This window comes from Necator americanus, chromosome V (assembly GCF_031761385.1).
Source record: "Necator americanus strain Aroian chromosome V, whole genome shotgun sequence".
NCBI classification, from domain to species: Eukaryota; Metazoa; Nematoda; class Chromadorea; order Rhabditida; family Ancylostomatidae; genus Necator; species Necator americanus.
This window is the reverse complement of record NC_087375.1, coordinates 8,629,756-8,646,834: the sequence shown is the minus strand read 5'-3', so window position 1 is coordinate 8,646,834 and position 17,079 is coordinate 8,629,756. Positions and strand designations below refer to the sequence as shown.

The window sequence follows — 17,079 nt, the reverse complement described above, 5'->3', positions numbered from 1 at the left end:
TTGTTTGATCTCATATTTACATGTCGTACTTAACAAATATTTGTACTTATTTTGGTTGGTGGGTGAAATGGGTCGTAGAAGGAAACAGGATGGGAGCGCATCTCCAGCTGTACTCTTGATGGAGGATATGGACATGGATGAAAATGTACCTCCAAAAATTCTGGACGAGGAGGTTAACCGCTATTTTTCTGAGTTTAAGTCCGATCCTTCTAGTTTTTTTTTGTTCCTTTAGATTCCCAAAAAGAGATCGGTCCGCCGCAACGGACCAAAGAAAGAAGTGCCAGAACTTGACGTAGATGCAACAGAGAAGAATGTAGTTAACGACAAGATTGAATATTTTCTGGGCGACTATCCTGCGCTACTAGAGAAAGCTTGTAAAAACGAGAAAGGCCAGGTGGGTATATATAAATACTTTGAACTTTGCAGCTCGCTTCCCTTACATGTAATCGTATATTTGAAAGAAACGCTCCTTCAAATTAATTACTGTTCTTTGAACAGAAAGAATTGTATGAGTTTCAGAAAACGCTTATTAAGCGGTTGTGGTCAGATCATGAAGAAGTTGTGCTACAATGTAGTGTTAACGATCTTCGTCACGCTCTTTGGGAACCGTCGTTTACTGCTTGTACTGAAGGTGATGTCGTTAACTTTTCCCTCTTATATTCGTTTACTGCGTTTTTTTTTTCAAGCTATCGTCTCTAATTTCAATCACTTCAGTTTCTCGTTAACTGCGACTTTATATACACATGTTTTATTTTTTTTCATGTACTAATCCTTTTTACAATTATTCCATGTTCAGGAGTCAGATTTTGCGCGTACGCTCTGGAGAAAATCGGAATTCGGCAAGCGTTTCTGCTCATGAAAAAGATGATTGTTAGTGGTGCAACGAAGTAAGCTCAGTTCTATTTATGTCTGCTAGCCTTTTTTTTTCCTTGTTTTCAACAAATTAAAAGCCGGAAATCTAGTTCAACATGTAACCATCTCGGCCAAGTGATCTACTCGGCTTGGCGCATGGCCGTTAGGGACGAAAACGAAGATTTGAAGAAACAGATTGAAATAGAGATGATCACTGGGACAGTTCATGATGCTGTACTTCTGCCAATAAATCTCTCTACAAAATTTATGCATGTGAGTTTTCGTAGATTGATATTAGACTTCTATTATATTAGTACTCATCGTTAGGACAACTTTCATTCAGGTTCTGTCAGCATTTTCCGGAGAAAATGCAGACAAAGCGAAAATTGACGGTATGCTAGTCCGTTGTTTCGAGTCCGTGCTGTGGATCGGTCTTGAAGTATGTTACTAACTAGCTGAATATCTATATTAGGACTCATTCTTTAATACATATCCCTATATGTATTTATCAAGGAAATATGTTGCTTTTCAGTCTTGTAACGATCAGGTCCGTTACTCGGCCTCTACAGTTTTACTCGGTTTCTATCCCTTGATGGACGACGATGATTTTGTAGGGAGTGTGGTTATAATTCAGCTTCCTTCAAAATACTATAAGTTTTTTTTCCTTCCAGAAAAGAGATGAATGTCTACACAAACAGCACGCCATGATGATGAGCATGTTGAAAGATGAATGCGTACCAATCCGCATGATGGCTGCGAAGAAGGTTCGTTAATTGCACAGTATTTCTTTTAGTGCTCTTTTTTAATTTCTCTATTCTTTGCAGGTATTGAAGATACTGAGCATGCTTTGGAACTTTGTGCCCCGTGATTTCATTAAACAATACATGACGTTTGTAAGTTGATGTCAACACTCCAACCTTCTATCAGTGGAAACCTAAATTTTTATTTTCTTATAGATTGTTGATGTCTTATCTCGTGACACTGTGGTTGGTGTACGGTTAGCCGTTTACGAGGTAAGGGCGCTCTATAATTACATTTTGAGGTTTTTTGGTGTGTAAAAAAAAAGAAATCATTTCCTGGTCCGGGAGCACTTTTTTCATTTATGAAAGAGAGAAGTTTCACAGCGAGACCACTAACTTGCTAACATTAATACATATGATAACAACAGTTCCTTTACTGTTCGCTCTAAAAATGAAAACTTTGTCTTTTTTGCTCTGTGTTATGCTAACAAAAATAACAGTGTTAAGCAACAACTGATCCTCTGTTTTCAGGGAATGCGCTATATCATTACTGTCCCAGCCTGTCTAAACGCTGCAGAACATGCTTTAAAATGCATCGCCATCAATGGAATCAACGATAAAAACGAAAGAGTTCGAGTTTCTGCTTTTGAAATGTTGAAGATGCTCAAAGGTCATCGATATATCCGGGTGGGTGTCTCCCATGTTTACGAAAATTAAGTTTATTTCTGTCTAAGACTTGAATATTGTGACGTTCCATCTTTACAAAGTAGAACTGGCAAATCATTTTGAGACTCATTGCTGAAGTAAGAACTCACCGAATCCTTTTTTTCAAGTTCTTCGACGTGGTGCCTATGGAGGAGGTTCTTGCACGCTTACAAGTTGAAGTCTCAGAAAGTGTTCGACGCGAGATAGTTCCTCTTATATTCAAGGTAATAAAAAATTATTGCTAGTATTATTATTGCAACAATTGGTATCATTATTATTATAGTGCTAATAGTGTGTTGACTTTATTGTTATTGACATCTCCCTTTTGTACTACTTTTGCTTAGAAAATATTCCTACGCTGTTGAATTCTTTCTCTTCCAGTCGTTTTTCCCTGATCGTGAACGTGTCGACCAGAACGAAAGAATGCGACGGATAGCATTTCTCATTAAACACGGTCGAATTTGTGCTCTGACCTTCCATAGATTATTATTTCCGCTTAATCTAGTTACGGTTGCTGAAGCAGGTGAATTTTTTTCCTTACTTGAGCAAACTAATACAATATTTGCAGTAATCGAAGTAATTCTTTTCAGTGGAACACATACAGTTTATGACCATTTTCGTATATCGCAGTTTAACAAAAGGGATGTCAGCTGACGCTTCTATTAATGGATCCATGCTGCTAGATGATACGGTTGGTACGCTTAGTGGTCCTAGCCAGGAATTTAGCATGCCAGGTTGGTTCTTCGAACATAACTGTTGTTATTTTAACGCTCATAAATTTCCGCACCGATGTTTGTGCAATCACCTGAATGGACGACTGTGAAGGTACTCGAGTAAAATGTGTGTTTTGTTGCCTTAACAGTACTCGTACCTGAGATCATTCTATTTAATTTTTCTACTAGATCCTGATTTTGGATTTTTTTCTCGATAATTTTAGTATTCTGGTCTAGACACGCATTTGTATATCAGAGGATCGCCAAATTTCACGCGGTTATAACTTAGATCTACGTAAAACTCCGTTTTGGCTTTAAGGCTAAATATTCAGCAGCGTCAATGGTCTTTAATAGCGTACTTATCGAAGTAATTTTTGAACCAGTTTGTATTTTTAGATGAAAACAATCCTGTGTGGAAGCGCAATAAAATATTTTTGGAATGTGTTGTAGTGACTTGGATGAGCATGCGTAAGGTGAGTCATAAGGATACAACCGTCCTTAGTTGTTCCATCACTAACTCCCTGCTTCAAGGCGCTCATGGAGGCAAGATACGCAGTGGAGAGGCAAAAACTAGAAAATTTGGAGACAAAAGTGTTCAAGAAGATGTTCCAGTGTTTTAGAGTAAGTTCAATGCATCAGTTAAATTTCTCCAGTCGTTTCATCTCTAATTTTTGATCCTTTGTCTTCACAGAGCACTTCACTTATTGGCACTACCATGGTTATTGGGAGCATGCTACCTCCATCATCTATGGATGGCATCACCCAGTCTGTACTTTCCTTGCTAAATGAAAAAGTTGTCGATGATTGTGTTATGGAGCCATATCTGGAAGCTACAGCACAATGGAGAATCGAATATCTTTTCGATATTATTAACTCGGGTGAGCGCCTCATGATTATGTCTCTTGAGAAAAGTCATATTCATTTGCGTTGTAGGATTATCTATACTTCAAACAGAAATTAGTGCCTCAGAACGCTCGCCACCTTCTAAGAAGAAAAAGTGTCCCGAGGTAGTCCACATCTTATTTAACTTGTTTTACTTCAAAAAAGAAATAGCTGATCTTTTCTTTTCAGCTTCCTCCAATAGATCGTTTGCGAAAAGCTCTACGATATTTGAGATATTTGTTACGGAGCTATTCCACAAATCAGTTAATGACTTGTAGTTATCTTTACCAGTTGGAGCAATTTTACAAGGTAAGGAGGTGGTGAAGAGCTTACTTAGTCCATGAGAGCGCCTTTCATGATCTACTTATGTTTTCGGGTGTTGCCGTTGACTTCAATGGGAATTTATTGCAGAAGCTCAGTATGATTCGACATGTCATCGATCTCAGGTTGGGCCACGAGGTGATTGATGTCGGCATTGCAGATGATCTTATTGTAGAGGCTTTCGAGATGAAACAAACCTTGGCTGCTGTTCTTATTAACTGCAAGGTCTTCGTTAGAGCTTTGTTACTGGACTTAATCTTACTAACTCTGAATCTCGGCTACGCACCGATTCTAGGATCGAGGTGAAGACGACAAGGATCATTCAACAAGGTTTATGACCGACATGTGTGATGAATTGAAATGGTTTGAAGCCGACGTCTTGTCAAATTTGGCAATGTTAAATTCAGATGATGTTGTTCCGTTTCTGATTCGACTTAGTGAAGTATGTAGACCTTACTCATCATGTTTCGTGATCTAAAATTAAAACTGCAGGTGGTTCTACGCAGTATTCGAGTGACAACAGCAGCGTGGGACTTCACTTCGCTACCGCCATCTACTCCTGCTTATTCAGAAACTGAAATGGAAGTAGACCCTGCTGACGGTGGACTTGATTACTCCGATATCTCTAGCAGGTATTTTTTTCAAAATTTTTCACTGATGAACTATAACATGCTTTTCTAATATCTAGGGTGGTTCTGGCATTCTGTAGCAGCAGTACTCCTGGGGCACTATTGCCCGCTGTGCTAGGAGCAGCTAGACAACTACTTGGTAGCGAGGTTGGTTGCATAAATGCTCACATTTTCGACAAACCAGGTGGTGGCGACATATCACGCGTTTTTAGTGTGGAGTATTTTCACATCTTTTACCTGTGCTGGATTTCGTCCCCAAGTGGGTTATAAATTGTACAAACAACGACGATGCTTTAGACGAGAAAGGTTCCTCCATTTTTCACTTCATATATTTGTGCTTTGCTTTTTTTTCTACTTCGTACCACAAATATATGAAGTGCTTTTTCACTTTATATAATTGTATGAAGTAGAAGTTTTATAGAAGCCGGAGACGCATACTTATCATTATGGCGAGCATTTCTGGACCACCCAGATTACACAGAAGTTTTGTTGGAGAAATCTATAAATATTTGCGCTGTACTGCTCCTTAATTATCTTACACAGCTGAACGAAAATGTGAGTTACCTTTTCATTCGATTCTGAAGCACTTCCAAAATTTTACGACAGACGGGAGTCGGAAAAGAAAATGTCTGGGGTATTTAGGCACATTTGGGGCTGGAACTATTTAATCAGACGAATGCATTCTGCGTTCAATTAGGCATCAGAAAGGGAGAGAGAAGGAGAGAGGGGTTTAGTGGATGTTGAGCAGAGGAATTGTATGCATTCTGGCACACGCGTTGCGATGACGGGGTTGTAGGATTTTAGACTGCATATTGACACTTATTCCGTAGTCCTATTACTCCTATTATTCTTATTATTGTTTGATCTAAGATCATTTTAGCACCATGAAGTTCCTGATCCACGACTTCACGACTACGAAATAAAATCACCCATCTCAGTCATTCTTCATAGAGTTATCTTTAAGAACAAATTGCTGATTACGTAAGTTTTAGGAACGCTTTTCCTTTGCTCATTTAATACAACTGTGGTTTGGCAATTTGTAATTACCTACACTCTAACTTTTTTCTGATGAGATTTTTTGAATGGTTTGAGTGCTTAGTACTTGGGAAAGATTCCAGAAAGTTCATGGCAAGAGTTGGAGGTCTCTCGTGCAGTGATCTGCTTTACTCAGACGATCTGGATGGTGACACGTGCCTGTTGCGACTGGGCAGCTGTGCCCAGTTAGCACTTCTTTGTGACCTGACATCTCAGGGAGTTCGTCGAGTAGGAAACAGTACTTCAAGTGAGTGCCGAAATATTTGCAGATGAGGTATCATAGCGTTGTCAATGTTATTACGACCTTATCTCAGCTATGGCGCAACACGCCGTAAGCGGATACACATAAACGGTGTACGCTCTTTCCCTTTTAACGCAATCGCAACAGTCTTTAATCCCTTTGCGTTTAAGTGCAGCCCCATCGGCGTGGGTTCAAATCTGTGGGGCACGAGAGCATTCCCCGCAACACCCATCGTAGATACCTCGATTTGAGGGAACGGCAAAGAAAAAGGGACCCAAAGTTTTCGAACGAGCTATACTGCCTATTTCAGCGGTCTACCGTACCAGTCAAAATGTCGCAGATCTACTGACTATTCTGCGAGAACGTGTAGAGTCTGTAGCAAAGAAAAATCCTCCAGAAGACAACATGATTTTATTTCAACTAAGGGAAATGTTTGAATGATATGTTGAGTGATTTGCTTGATTTCGATCTCACATGCTTTTCATCCTCCCTGCCTCGTCCTCTCTTTCTACCTTTAGTCCACATCTTTTGAAAATTAGAATGTAATATTTCTTTCTTCTCCTTTATCATTCGAAATTGTCTTCACCTCAATTGTACTGTACATATATGTGTTTAGAAAAATAACCATAAAATATACAAATAAAGTTATTTGTTCATTAGTTTGTGATTGACGGATGGCGTAATTAATTAGAATGGACAGTGAGATCTATGTTGTTGTTTTTTGTCGACTAAATGAATAATGAAAAAAAAGAAAATGAATAAAATAAATGAAGAGAATTACTTTATAATATGTGGTCTCCACTAAGCAACCACTGGGGCATCATGCTTTGTTTTTGGGCTTTGATCTTCGCCCTCGAATAATTCTAGTCTCTGTCCTTAGAGAATGATTTCTTACCGCTGGATCGGGAGTTCTGGTCTGGAACAAAGACAACGAAAAAATTGTATCTGTGTATTCAGCAGTTACTCCGGCTCTTATAATTAGCATGTTCCAGCTCAACATTACTTCTTTATCCAACGGAAGGTGTGAAAATAGCGTGGAGATCCTTCACTAAGTGGCGTGCCCCGATCGTTGGAGAACCGTTCCTGACGCGAACATGTTCTATCGTGGAATAGTTTTTGCTTTCCTTTGCTGGCTACTGAAATTTCTCCGGTAACCGGAAAGATTTGGAAACTAACAGCCTTAAATAAACTGTTGCTGATGCAACACGATGGTGATTTTTTTCTTTGAAGGCATGTTGGTTCCCAAGTGGTCAACTAGGAAGGAAATGCATTCAAGGCTAAACTGTGTTAGATCACATCCACACAGTCTTCTTGTAACGAACATAAATCTTCTGCACCAGCACAAGAATGAAGAGGGTTGCAATTTGCACTTTTACTATAGTTTGAGGTGTCTACGTAGGCGTAAAGAACGAAATCTTGAGGGCTAACATAAAGGATATTAAATTATATCACTCCCAAATTTTGTATAATTTGTTTGTGTACTTGTAAAATGCAGCGTACGGTCGATCATCTGGAGTGAGTGCTTGAACGAAAGGCATACAACAGAACAGAACGAACTTGGAAGTTTTTACGTACACGTTCATATCCATTTCAACTTGGAGGAAAATGTAGTTGGAAGGAGGAAACCGCGCTTTTATTTCTGGAGGCCCTATATTCTTTTTTCTATTAGTAGCTTCACTATACAATTCATAGATCTTCTATGACGAATGCTTAAGTTTTAAGACTTAGTTATTTACTTCCGGAAATAAGCGCGATTGAGTGGCCCACTCCAACTACCACCTTACCCTCAAACTTTCTAGAGATTGTAGTATCGAGTTTGATAAGCTGTAGAGGTTGTTAAATAAATTTATTGGCTAACGTTGCTCGCCTTCTTCAGAGCCTGAAAAGGGAGGATTCAATCTACAATTTAAACGACCAACTTCTCCACAACTAAACTGATAAACTCCACGCCTACTTTCAATCACCAATTTAGCGTCTGCACTGAATGCTCGTTGTTAAATAAAGGCGATATAGCCGAAACGTTAGCCAATAAATTTATTTAACAACCTCGTGTACAGGTTATCAAACTCGATACTACATTCAACTATGCCGAGGTTCATTGAAAGTCGAACTTTTCAACTGTCCAGAGATTTTCAATACGGGATCAAACTCATCACCTGAGAACGAGGACATCATCCATTAACTATTTACGTAAACTCTAAATCAGTAATTCCATGGAATAACAGAATAGTAACATAACAGAATGGAATACCTGAAAGGACGAAATCAATCCTAACAATGGATAAATAAATACTAAAACAAATTCAAAACTTTTCACCGATTAGTCAGAATGTTAACTATTCTAGCAAGTATTACGCAAATTAAATACTATATTATGTACGTATTATGCGGGTTAAAGAAAAAAAAAACAGCAACAAAATCATGCAAAGGCCTCTAAAACATATATGAAAAGATTATGATTTTCAATTGATGTGCAAACTATGGCCCAGGTTTCTACGCTACTGCAAATATTCCACTCAATCACAGAAATCTGAACACTTAAAGCTCTGATAAGAGGAACGGCGGAAATGCAAAGTGACATACGATATGAAATATTTCTAGGTTAGCGAACGAAACAAAAAGAAACAAACAACGCACATAATCTACACTATGAGGATATGATTATTAGTTGAATGTTAATTAACCTCAGAAACATCTTTTTAAAAAAACAGACAACATGGAAACAAATTCCAGAGGCGCATTTCAGTGGCACTTATGAAACCCTACGATAATTTCTACATCAGTAGTATCCTACAATTCACGGAGAATTAATTTCTTCATTAGATGGTGACTTATTCAACGTTTCCTCTTCGTTGACAGCATCCTCATTCTGTTCCAGCTCATTCTTGTAGCACCTAGATCCGTTTGTTTTAAGATAAGAGATCATTTGAGCTGTCAAAAACTCTTTTTTAATCAAATCCATTGATAGCTCACCAGAAAAGGATGGTGGGAGGCACAATAAGTGCTGCCATCACCACGAAAGACAACTGTGGCATGAATGAAATCGACCAGGGGAACAAAAGATGGAAGAAGACAGCCGCAACCAATTTGCATCCTCCTTCAAGAATTGCGACTATTGCAAAAGCAGATCCTATAAAGTAGGGAAGAACATTAATTTGAAAGGAAAAAAATGATCATGATTCATGATATTATTCCGGAGAAAATAAGGAAAACCTGCAGATGACGAGAATTTATGAGATTTTTTCGCACTCTACAAACGGTCGGAGTAAATTTGCTTAAAGATCTCCATCAAGTTCGCAAATGCAAAAATCCATTCACGTTCCTGTATTCCATGCAACTTATCAGTTGCTCCGTTGTTATTATTTGCCAGTTATCAATTGACGTTCCGCAGATCTTCCTCTGATCCTCATTGAGACCGCATCATGTTCAATAAACACTTATGCAGCGAAGCACTCGAACTTTTACAACGCCACTCCTGTGTGACACACATCCCTTGCAGATGTAGTATACATTTTAGAAACGTTTTCAGCGCTTTCACCCAGTATCTGTGCTCACAATCCCGATATCGGAATATTGTTCCCTAGTTCTTTTATATTATTTGTTGCATTTTCTGCATAGGATATCTTCTAATTTCACATGTGTAGTAACTTTTCCGACAGATGGAAACAACATATCGCAAAAATAAACTGGGTTTCCTGGGTTTACTTTCCCACCCAATGCGACCACAGCCCGCGCAAAAATCAACAACACCCTAAGCGTGGGCAATATTGGACTGTCAACTGTCAGTTTAGTCGCTTCGCATGAGGAGGGACATGCTTCGAAGACAACGAACGATGTGGACGACCGTCTTCCCCCAAAAATGACGAATAACGATAAAGATTTACTCCCTTCAGGCAGGACTATCATAGCAGCCGTATATGTCGATCAGCTTCAGAAATTGACGGGTCCAATTCGAAAAGAAAGCGACCGAAAAGCTCAACTTCTGCTTTGCTGTATAGCAATGTATGTATGTCCTTTCGGACACTTGCAGAAAAGTTGTGAAACTCAGCTGGCACCAGGTTTTCTACACGCCATACTCCCTGGACCCTGACAGACTACCATTTCTTCAACAGCTGAAGCATCAGCTGCATGGGATGAAGTTCAACAAATACGACGACTTCAAAACAGCGGTCAGCAACTTCTTTGCGTCGCAACCTCCTTGAGGACAAAGGGCATCAATGATTTGCCCAACAGATTTGCGAAGCTTACGAATATCATGCGATGTGTATAGATGATTGAATACACTGTTGAATCTCAAATGTTCTGAACAAAGCTATTTAAAAAAAAAAAAACTTTTTTTCTTGGCGCAAAGCTTTCCAAACAACCTAATAATGCCACTGCTCATGTAAGAAGTTCAGCATGTGACGGTAAGCTGAGCATTTTTATGAACGATGGTTCGAATTATACCATGGCCTACAACTATTGTTCAAAGAATTCGCGTTTTAGTAATTAGTTAGGTATGTCGTCCAAACAGAAATCCTCAGAATATTGGAAATCTCCTCAATTCGAGAAGAAACAAAAACACCAATATGTTCGGATTTAATTCGAATAAAAGAAAATGAGGATCCTCTACAAACCCTTCCTAGCGAATTGAAAACCTATCTTGAGCGATGATACTATCCACCCACCTCGTTCTTCCGGAGGCACATTGTTCGAAATGAGCGAACGAAGGCCAGTTGCCGGAAATCGAGCAAACATTTCGAATGGAATGACTGAAATATTGATCGTGAAGTTTCACCGCTATCAAATAAAGCTCAAATGGAAATAAGATGTGCTGATGTGAACGTGCCTCCAAAAACGCTTGCTCCATTCCACGCCACTGCCAACCATGCTCTCCCAAGGCTGCGTGCAGCCAAACCAACAAGCACCAACGTCCCGTCACGAACAGCATAAGATTTGCACAACGGATATACAAAAAGTGCCTGTAGTGTATCGTATGACAGTGTTATGTTTTCTGTACTCTTTTCAGGCGATCTCCAATTTTGTTTCGAATCTACTCTCTACGTATTAATTATGAAAATGTTATTACCATTACTGTGGAAGAAAATTGCGTAAGTGCACGCAAATACCCGTAGAACTCTGCATCCCAGTAAAATCGCTGCTTTAGGTAAAAGAACAGAATATGTGAAGATCCTGAAAAGAAAGGATACCATTCATTTTCATTCGTGGAATGTGGTCCAAGGGTACGTTAACCGTTGCGGAGTACCTTTGGAGGACTTTCACCTTTTGCAATCTACCTTACTTTACTCGACCTACACTTTTCCTCCAGCTCCTAGTTTCCACCACCAAATTTTCTTTGTTGTGGTACAAAAACCACATAATATGCTATTCTTGCATTATTACGTAACAAAAAAAGAAGAAGTCGACAAAAGAAAGCAACTTACCAATCAGAGCGAAATATGACGCTCCAAAGGCGATATAGCACAACAGCAAACGAAATTCGCAAAGTTTTACACGAGAAAGAAGCAGTGAAGGAAACAGCTGAATATAATGATTCTATTGAGGGAATGTTAAGAAAAGGAAGGAAAAAAAGAAAGAGAAAAGAAAACATTCCACCTTGAAGTCGGCTGATGATTTCCGATTTGTTCTAACGTCATGATTCTTCATTTGTGCAATATAGCAAAAACAAAATACATGAACAAAAATGAAGAACAAATAAGTATTGACATAAGTAATCGTCCGCAGTTGAGAAGAAATCAAAAATCCCAAGATTCCTGAAGTTGAGCATTAAACAGTTGTACGAATGTGAAAATTATTCCAAAGAAAATATTTCTCGAAATGGTTTACAAGTGTAATCGATGGTACTGTGAGTTGCGACTGGAAAAATTACTTGCACACAGCTTTATACAAGCTGTAAACAACGAAATATTTAGTTAATTACTGTGCGCCTACCATTTACACGTGCTTTTTCCGAGTTCTGCAAAGAAAAAGAAACCAAGAGACAAACAGGCTGATTTTTTAAAGAATATTTCGTCTAGGCTTGAAGCGGAATGTTTTCTATTCATAAAGCATGAGCGAAAATGATGTAAATGGACAAAATTAAGTTACAGGAGTGTGATCCACAATTATTTATACATCCAGGACGGAATGCATTGCGGAGAGCTGTCTTGGTTTTTTTTTTGCATCAGTGCAACAACAACGAGCAGCTGTTGTTGGTACAAGCATTAGGGTTCGACTGAATTCATTTTCCTAACCTTCAAATAAGTTTTGAGAGTGGAACTACAAGGCGAATGAAATTGCACCAGCGCAATAAGCATGACTTAGCGTGGGTCAAACGCATATCGTTTTTTCGCAAGCCGACAAGCGCGAAATACTGTATGCACAACGGGTGCGGAACTCTCCCGACCGACTTCTGGAGATTGATGATTTCGTTTCTCTTGCAACTTAAACGCAAACGGTCTGACGTTAGGCTTGCGCTCTTTCAACCCTACCATTGTCTAAAGTTGAAAGGCATTACTAAACGAATCTGGCGTGGTATGGATTTTCGTTGGATTATACACATACCGGGTCGTAGATTATGAATATAGGGGTGGTTCCGCTTATTTCTTTCTGTATCCTTGTAAACAGACGGCTTCGGAACGCTGTTTCTACGACGTCACCTTTGCGCCCCAGCCCCGCATGCGGTTCGTCGAAAATCCATTCGAACGCACCGATGGGCAATTCATTTCATTCGACAAATCCCAGGTGGGGCGGGGCGCAAGGGTGGCGCGTTGCAATGGAGGACGTCGTAAGGAACCGCATTCCGAAGCCGTCCGTTTACATCCGTCCGGAACCGCTCCTGTATTCATAATCTACGACCCAATATAGGTATATCCAACGAAAATCCATACCACGCCAGATTCGTGGGGTGATGCCTTTAAGAACGCTCATTAGTCCGACTCTATTATTCCTCCTCGTCGTTGAACCCTCAAGTACACAAAAAAGGCCGGATGCAAAGCTAACGGTGCATGTGACTTTACTTGCAACTGTAACTAACCATTAACATCGATCTCAACAAAACGAACATAAATTATGTCGAATGTTTTCAGCCGGCTGCACGCGACTCCTCGGATGCAGCCCTCTTTTTCGTGGTTGGCACACACTCGCTCATACCTTAGCTCTGCGCTAATATAATAGAATCTGCATCGCTTTCTTTTGGTTGAATGTATTCGACATATCTTACACTAACCTCCAACACCTAGGGCTCCTTCAAGTCGAGCAATCGATTTGCTTCGTTCTTTCATTGTGACGCCTGGTATAGAAGTGAGATAAGCAAAAGAAGTTGATATAATCCCCATATATCCTCCAAAGCATCCAAAAATGAGTTCTGACAAAGGAAAAAGGTATGGCGAGGACTGAAAACGACAAGATCCTTCTCCATGCATTTCATGATGGAAAACGGGTGATGAACCCACGTTAAAGAATAGCGCTTGTAATAATAGTGACACGTCCGCAATAAGAAGACCAACATACGGTATCAACATAGATATTTTTCGAGACTTTTTGTCGCTTATGCTGCCAATAAAACGCGAAGTCAGGACACCAGTCGTACATATGCAGATGGAACTGCAGACGTAAACAATAATTTAGTGCAGATAGAAGAAGAGAAAATTAGCTGTAACAAACAATTAGCCAAAAAAAATTAAAAGAGTACAGAAGCTGCTTGGAAGTTTCCAAAGAGACCAGATTTCTACCTTTTTTTAGAAGAAAGAAGAAAATCTTTAAGAAGAAAATCACTTCATATCAATCTCATTTCGTTAAAAACAAGCTGGTTTCTACTTAATAGGCCCGGTTGTGCGAATGAAAACTACAGAAAGATTGAGTTATTTTTGTTCCACAGTTTGGCTCTAGAACAAATCACAATTTTTTGTGATAAAAAAAAGACCACAGGCTCTGACGAATGATACATCTAGTGTATAGTCGGCTCCAAATAACATGAAGCACGGTGTAGTTGCACAAGCGGTCGCGTCGGCAACGTGGTTTTCGAGTGCTCGCAGACGGCCTGCGAGCGATGTGCTTGGCAATTTGCCAAACATTGCCAAATAACATTACCCGTATCGATATTGTTTTTGTTTAATTGTTTTCATTCTTTTTGCTTCTCTTTTTGATTTTTTCATAGTTTATTTTTCTTTTTTTTTTGCATTTTTGGTTTGTTCGCTGTATTTGCTTTTACTATCGCAATCTAAATATATTGTTTCTGTATCGTACTTAATTTATTTCATTGCTTTTGTTCATGTTTTGCTTTCGAAAATTGGTTCAGAATTGTATTTATTTCTATGATAATGTTCTTTTTGTTTTGTTTCTTCGTTTATGCTCCTTCCCTTACAAACAAAAAAAAAAAGAACTCTAACATGAAAATATAGTCGCGGGAAAACGACATGAGACACGTACGCAATTGCGTAAGCGGCTTCTCTCTAGGCGGTGGAGCGTAGTGGTTAAAGGCATCACCCCACGAATCTGAGGTAGTGCAGATTTCAGGTGGAGTATTCGTATACGGGATGGGAGACTACAGAGAGGAGGGTGATTCCGTCCATTTTTTCCTAATTGCCGTAAAAGCGGCCCGGAAGATGGAAATAAGATGCGGCGACGCACAAGGCTGGCGCGCTCCAACCGAACCCCTTGTAGAAAATAGTGCGCCAAAACGCCTGAAGCCGTATCTTCTGGGTCGTTTTTTTACGGCAATTAGGAAGAAATGGACGGAATCACCCCCCTCTCCGTAGTCTCCCATCCCGTATACGAATACTCCACCTGAAATCTGCAACACCTCAGATTCGTGGGGTGATGCCTTTAAGGGCGCAGTGAAATCCTTGCTGGCACCACCCATCGCTGCAGTTTGCGACGGTCCCACGTCGATTCCAACTGCCGCCTCTGCCGCGCCGTTTCAAACGCACGCGCAACTGCACCGCAACTACACTCGTGATTCATGTCGTTTTGATCCGACTATAAATACGTGAAAAAACACAATGCAGTAACTTAAGAACAATACGGATACAATACAGATCTATTTAAAAGAACCAAATACAACAAAAACAACAAAAATGCGAAAAAAAGGAACGTAAAACGCGAAAAAAAAAGTCGGAAAGAAAAACAAATGGAATGTAAAAACCAAAAGATTGCTAACAATATTAATCCCGTTGACGTCGCTTGGCAAAACTTGGCAAATTGCGAAGCGAACCGCTCGCAGGCCGTCTGCTAGCGGTCACAAGCGGCGTTGCTCCAGCACGACCGCTCGTGCAACTACATACATCGTGCTTCATGATGTTTTGTTTTGACTATAGCTAAGATCCGATGAATAAACAATCTCGACTTTAAAGTTTGACATCAGTGCTAGACTGTTTGCTTTTTTCTCAAAATAGATCACTTACGCAGTAAGAACAATCCTGTTTGCTTCTGTTTGGATCCGTTGATTTTTTGACGCTGCAGAAACTGCATTAACACAGTCATAGATCCCAGTTTCATTCGAAAGTAGCATGCATACCTCAAAGATTTTGTATTAAAGGAAATGAAAACGAAATACAACGGGTAAAGTGTCATTGGGGGGGAGGTGCACTCAGTGGCGCCCTTATTTCTCGAAGTAAATAATGGAATCAATCGGGGTCCTAAGGCCTAAGCATTACTTTTAGAGGATCTATGACATGTAAACTTAAGTTACTGAGAGAAAAAAGTGCGTCAGAGCCTCGGGAAGTAAGGGCGCCACTGAGTGCCCGCTCCCTAAACGACACTTTACCCAAGACAACCACACACAAACGAACCTTTTGATAAACCATGGATTGTACTACAGGCAGGAACATGGAACCGGTCATGCTATAGAGACATGCGGGAATATATATGTAGTTTCGAATATCCATTATTCATAAGGTGGAAGTTAAGTGCAGACGTCTGGCAACAAATTACAGTGTATCCAGAAGAACTAGGACGAAATGAAATATTCAGTACAATGTTATGAATAATATCTCGGTGAAGAATATGAAGGTGATGAGATCTAGGGAGTGTAATATTAAAGATCCAGGAAAATGGATCATAAACATAAGAGAAACGGCCGAGAAAAAAATGTTGTCGTTCATCAATCTCGCCTGTAAAGCCACACATCGCAATTGATTCGAATTCTTATCCCTATGGAAACTATTGCAGAGAACCCTTGCTGTTCTCCCCATCTATTTAACCGAGCTCTTTGGCACAAAACACCTCGTGGACCTAATAAGCCATAAATGCCTGCTTACATATTATGACAGTGACTAAAGACTGTTTGAACCTACTACTCAGAAATTTCTAGGGATGTTCTTAAGGACTTTTGAGGAAGGTAGACCCAGCCATTATTTTATGGATATCTCTTACAGACTCCAATTCACTGTCATTAACTCGTAACTAGTACAGGTAAAGAATGATGACTAAATGAGGACTTTCGCACCTGGAAAGGAATCAACCGATCTCCAAACACAAAACAGTTCCCTGCGAACTTAATTCCTGTTATACGCAGTCGCCGGTGACACATATTTTTCACCCTGACTCGCTCTATTCTCAGCGCAAAGCACTGGTACTTCGTCTCTGCACCCACCTGTCAGCGGGCTAACAATCGATGGAGCGACAACCTCTTCACAGCTATTATTTTCCTGTTGTTTTCTTTTATATAGCTCTGCTTTCTTCTCTATTTTTTTTTGTCCGATTATGCATGATTAGGATACTTCACAGTTATTGCCGTAGCAAAATCCTATGCTTTTGACTAGCTTCTTGTCACTTCCTGACTTTATCCTCTGTTGATATCGATCAAAACAGATATTGCTTCTTCTTATATGAGAAGATCTCAACGTATAAGTTATGACATCATTAAGTTGATGAAAGAGCATAATTGCGCCACTCAACGCAAAAACAAAGGCGAGCAACATTTATTTGAAAAGATATTATTAACTAGCTATTCACTTTTGGTTCCAAATCATTAACAACGG

At 39.7% G+C, this 17,079-nt stretch overlaps 2 protein-coding genes across 3 annotated transcripts; one reads left to right on the top strand and one right to left on the bottom strand.

Moving 5' to 3' along the window:
- Window positions 1–67: 67 nt before the first annotated feature.
- RB195_013310 (uncharacterized protein) lies at window positions 68–6,559 on the top strand (the record flags this gene model as incomplete). Its single annotated transcript, XM_064203068.1, has 28 exons — window positions 68–172; window positions 233–394; window positions 520–631; window positions 797–887; window positions 963–1,125; window positions 1,196–1,291; window positions 1,385–1,462; window positions 1,524–1,616; window positions 1,677–1,745; window positions 1,809–1,865; window positions 2,124–2,279; window positions 2,426–2,521; window positions 2,679–2,820; window positions 2,888–3,031; window positions 3,407–3,483; window positions 3,542–3,631; window positions 3,702–3,888; window positions 3,944–4,017; window positions 4,082–4,201; window positions 4,304–4,438; window positions 4,509–4,655; window positions 4,706–4,845; window positions 4,902–4,989; window positions 5,055–5,148; window positions 5,264–5,397; window positions 5,723–5,823; window positions 5,961–6,124; window positions 6,429–6,559. 28 exons carry the CDS (start codon window positions 68–70, stop codon window positions 6,557–6,559), a joined length of 3,246 nt encoding a protein of 1,081 aa, XP_064058949.1.
- A 2,356-nt stretch (window positions 6,560–8,915) lies between these two features.
- RB195_013309 (uncharacterized protein) lies at window positions 8,916–15,984 on the bottom strand (the record flags this gene model as incomplete). 2 transcript variants are annotated; one of them, XM_064203066.1, is made up of 11 exons in its annotated part: window positions 8,916–9,012; window positions 9,092–9,248; window positions 10,786–10,869; window positions 10,947–11,079; window positions 11,187–11,290; window positions 11,542–11,638; window positions 11,714–11,871; window positions 13,326–13,491; window positions 13,552–13,702; window positions 15,502–15,614; window positions 15,889–15,984. In XM_064203066.1, the coding sequence occupies 11 exons, from the start codon at window positions 15,982–15,984 to the stop codon at window positions 8,916–8,918; spliced, it is 1,356 nt and encodes a 451-aa protein (XP_064058947.1). The 2 variants fall into 2 exon arrangements, with proteins under 2 accessions (XP_064058947.1, XP_064058948.1); XM_064203067.1 differs by having other exon boundaries at window positions 15,889–15,939.
- Window positions 15,985–17,079: the final 1,095 nt, after the last annotated feature.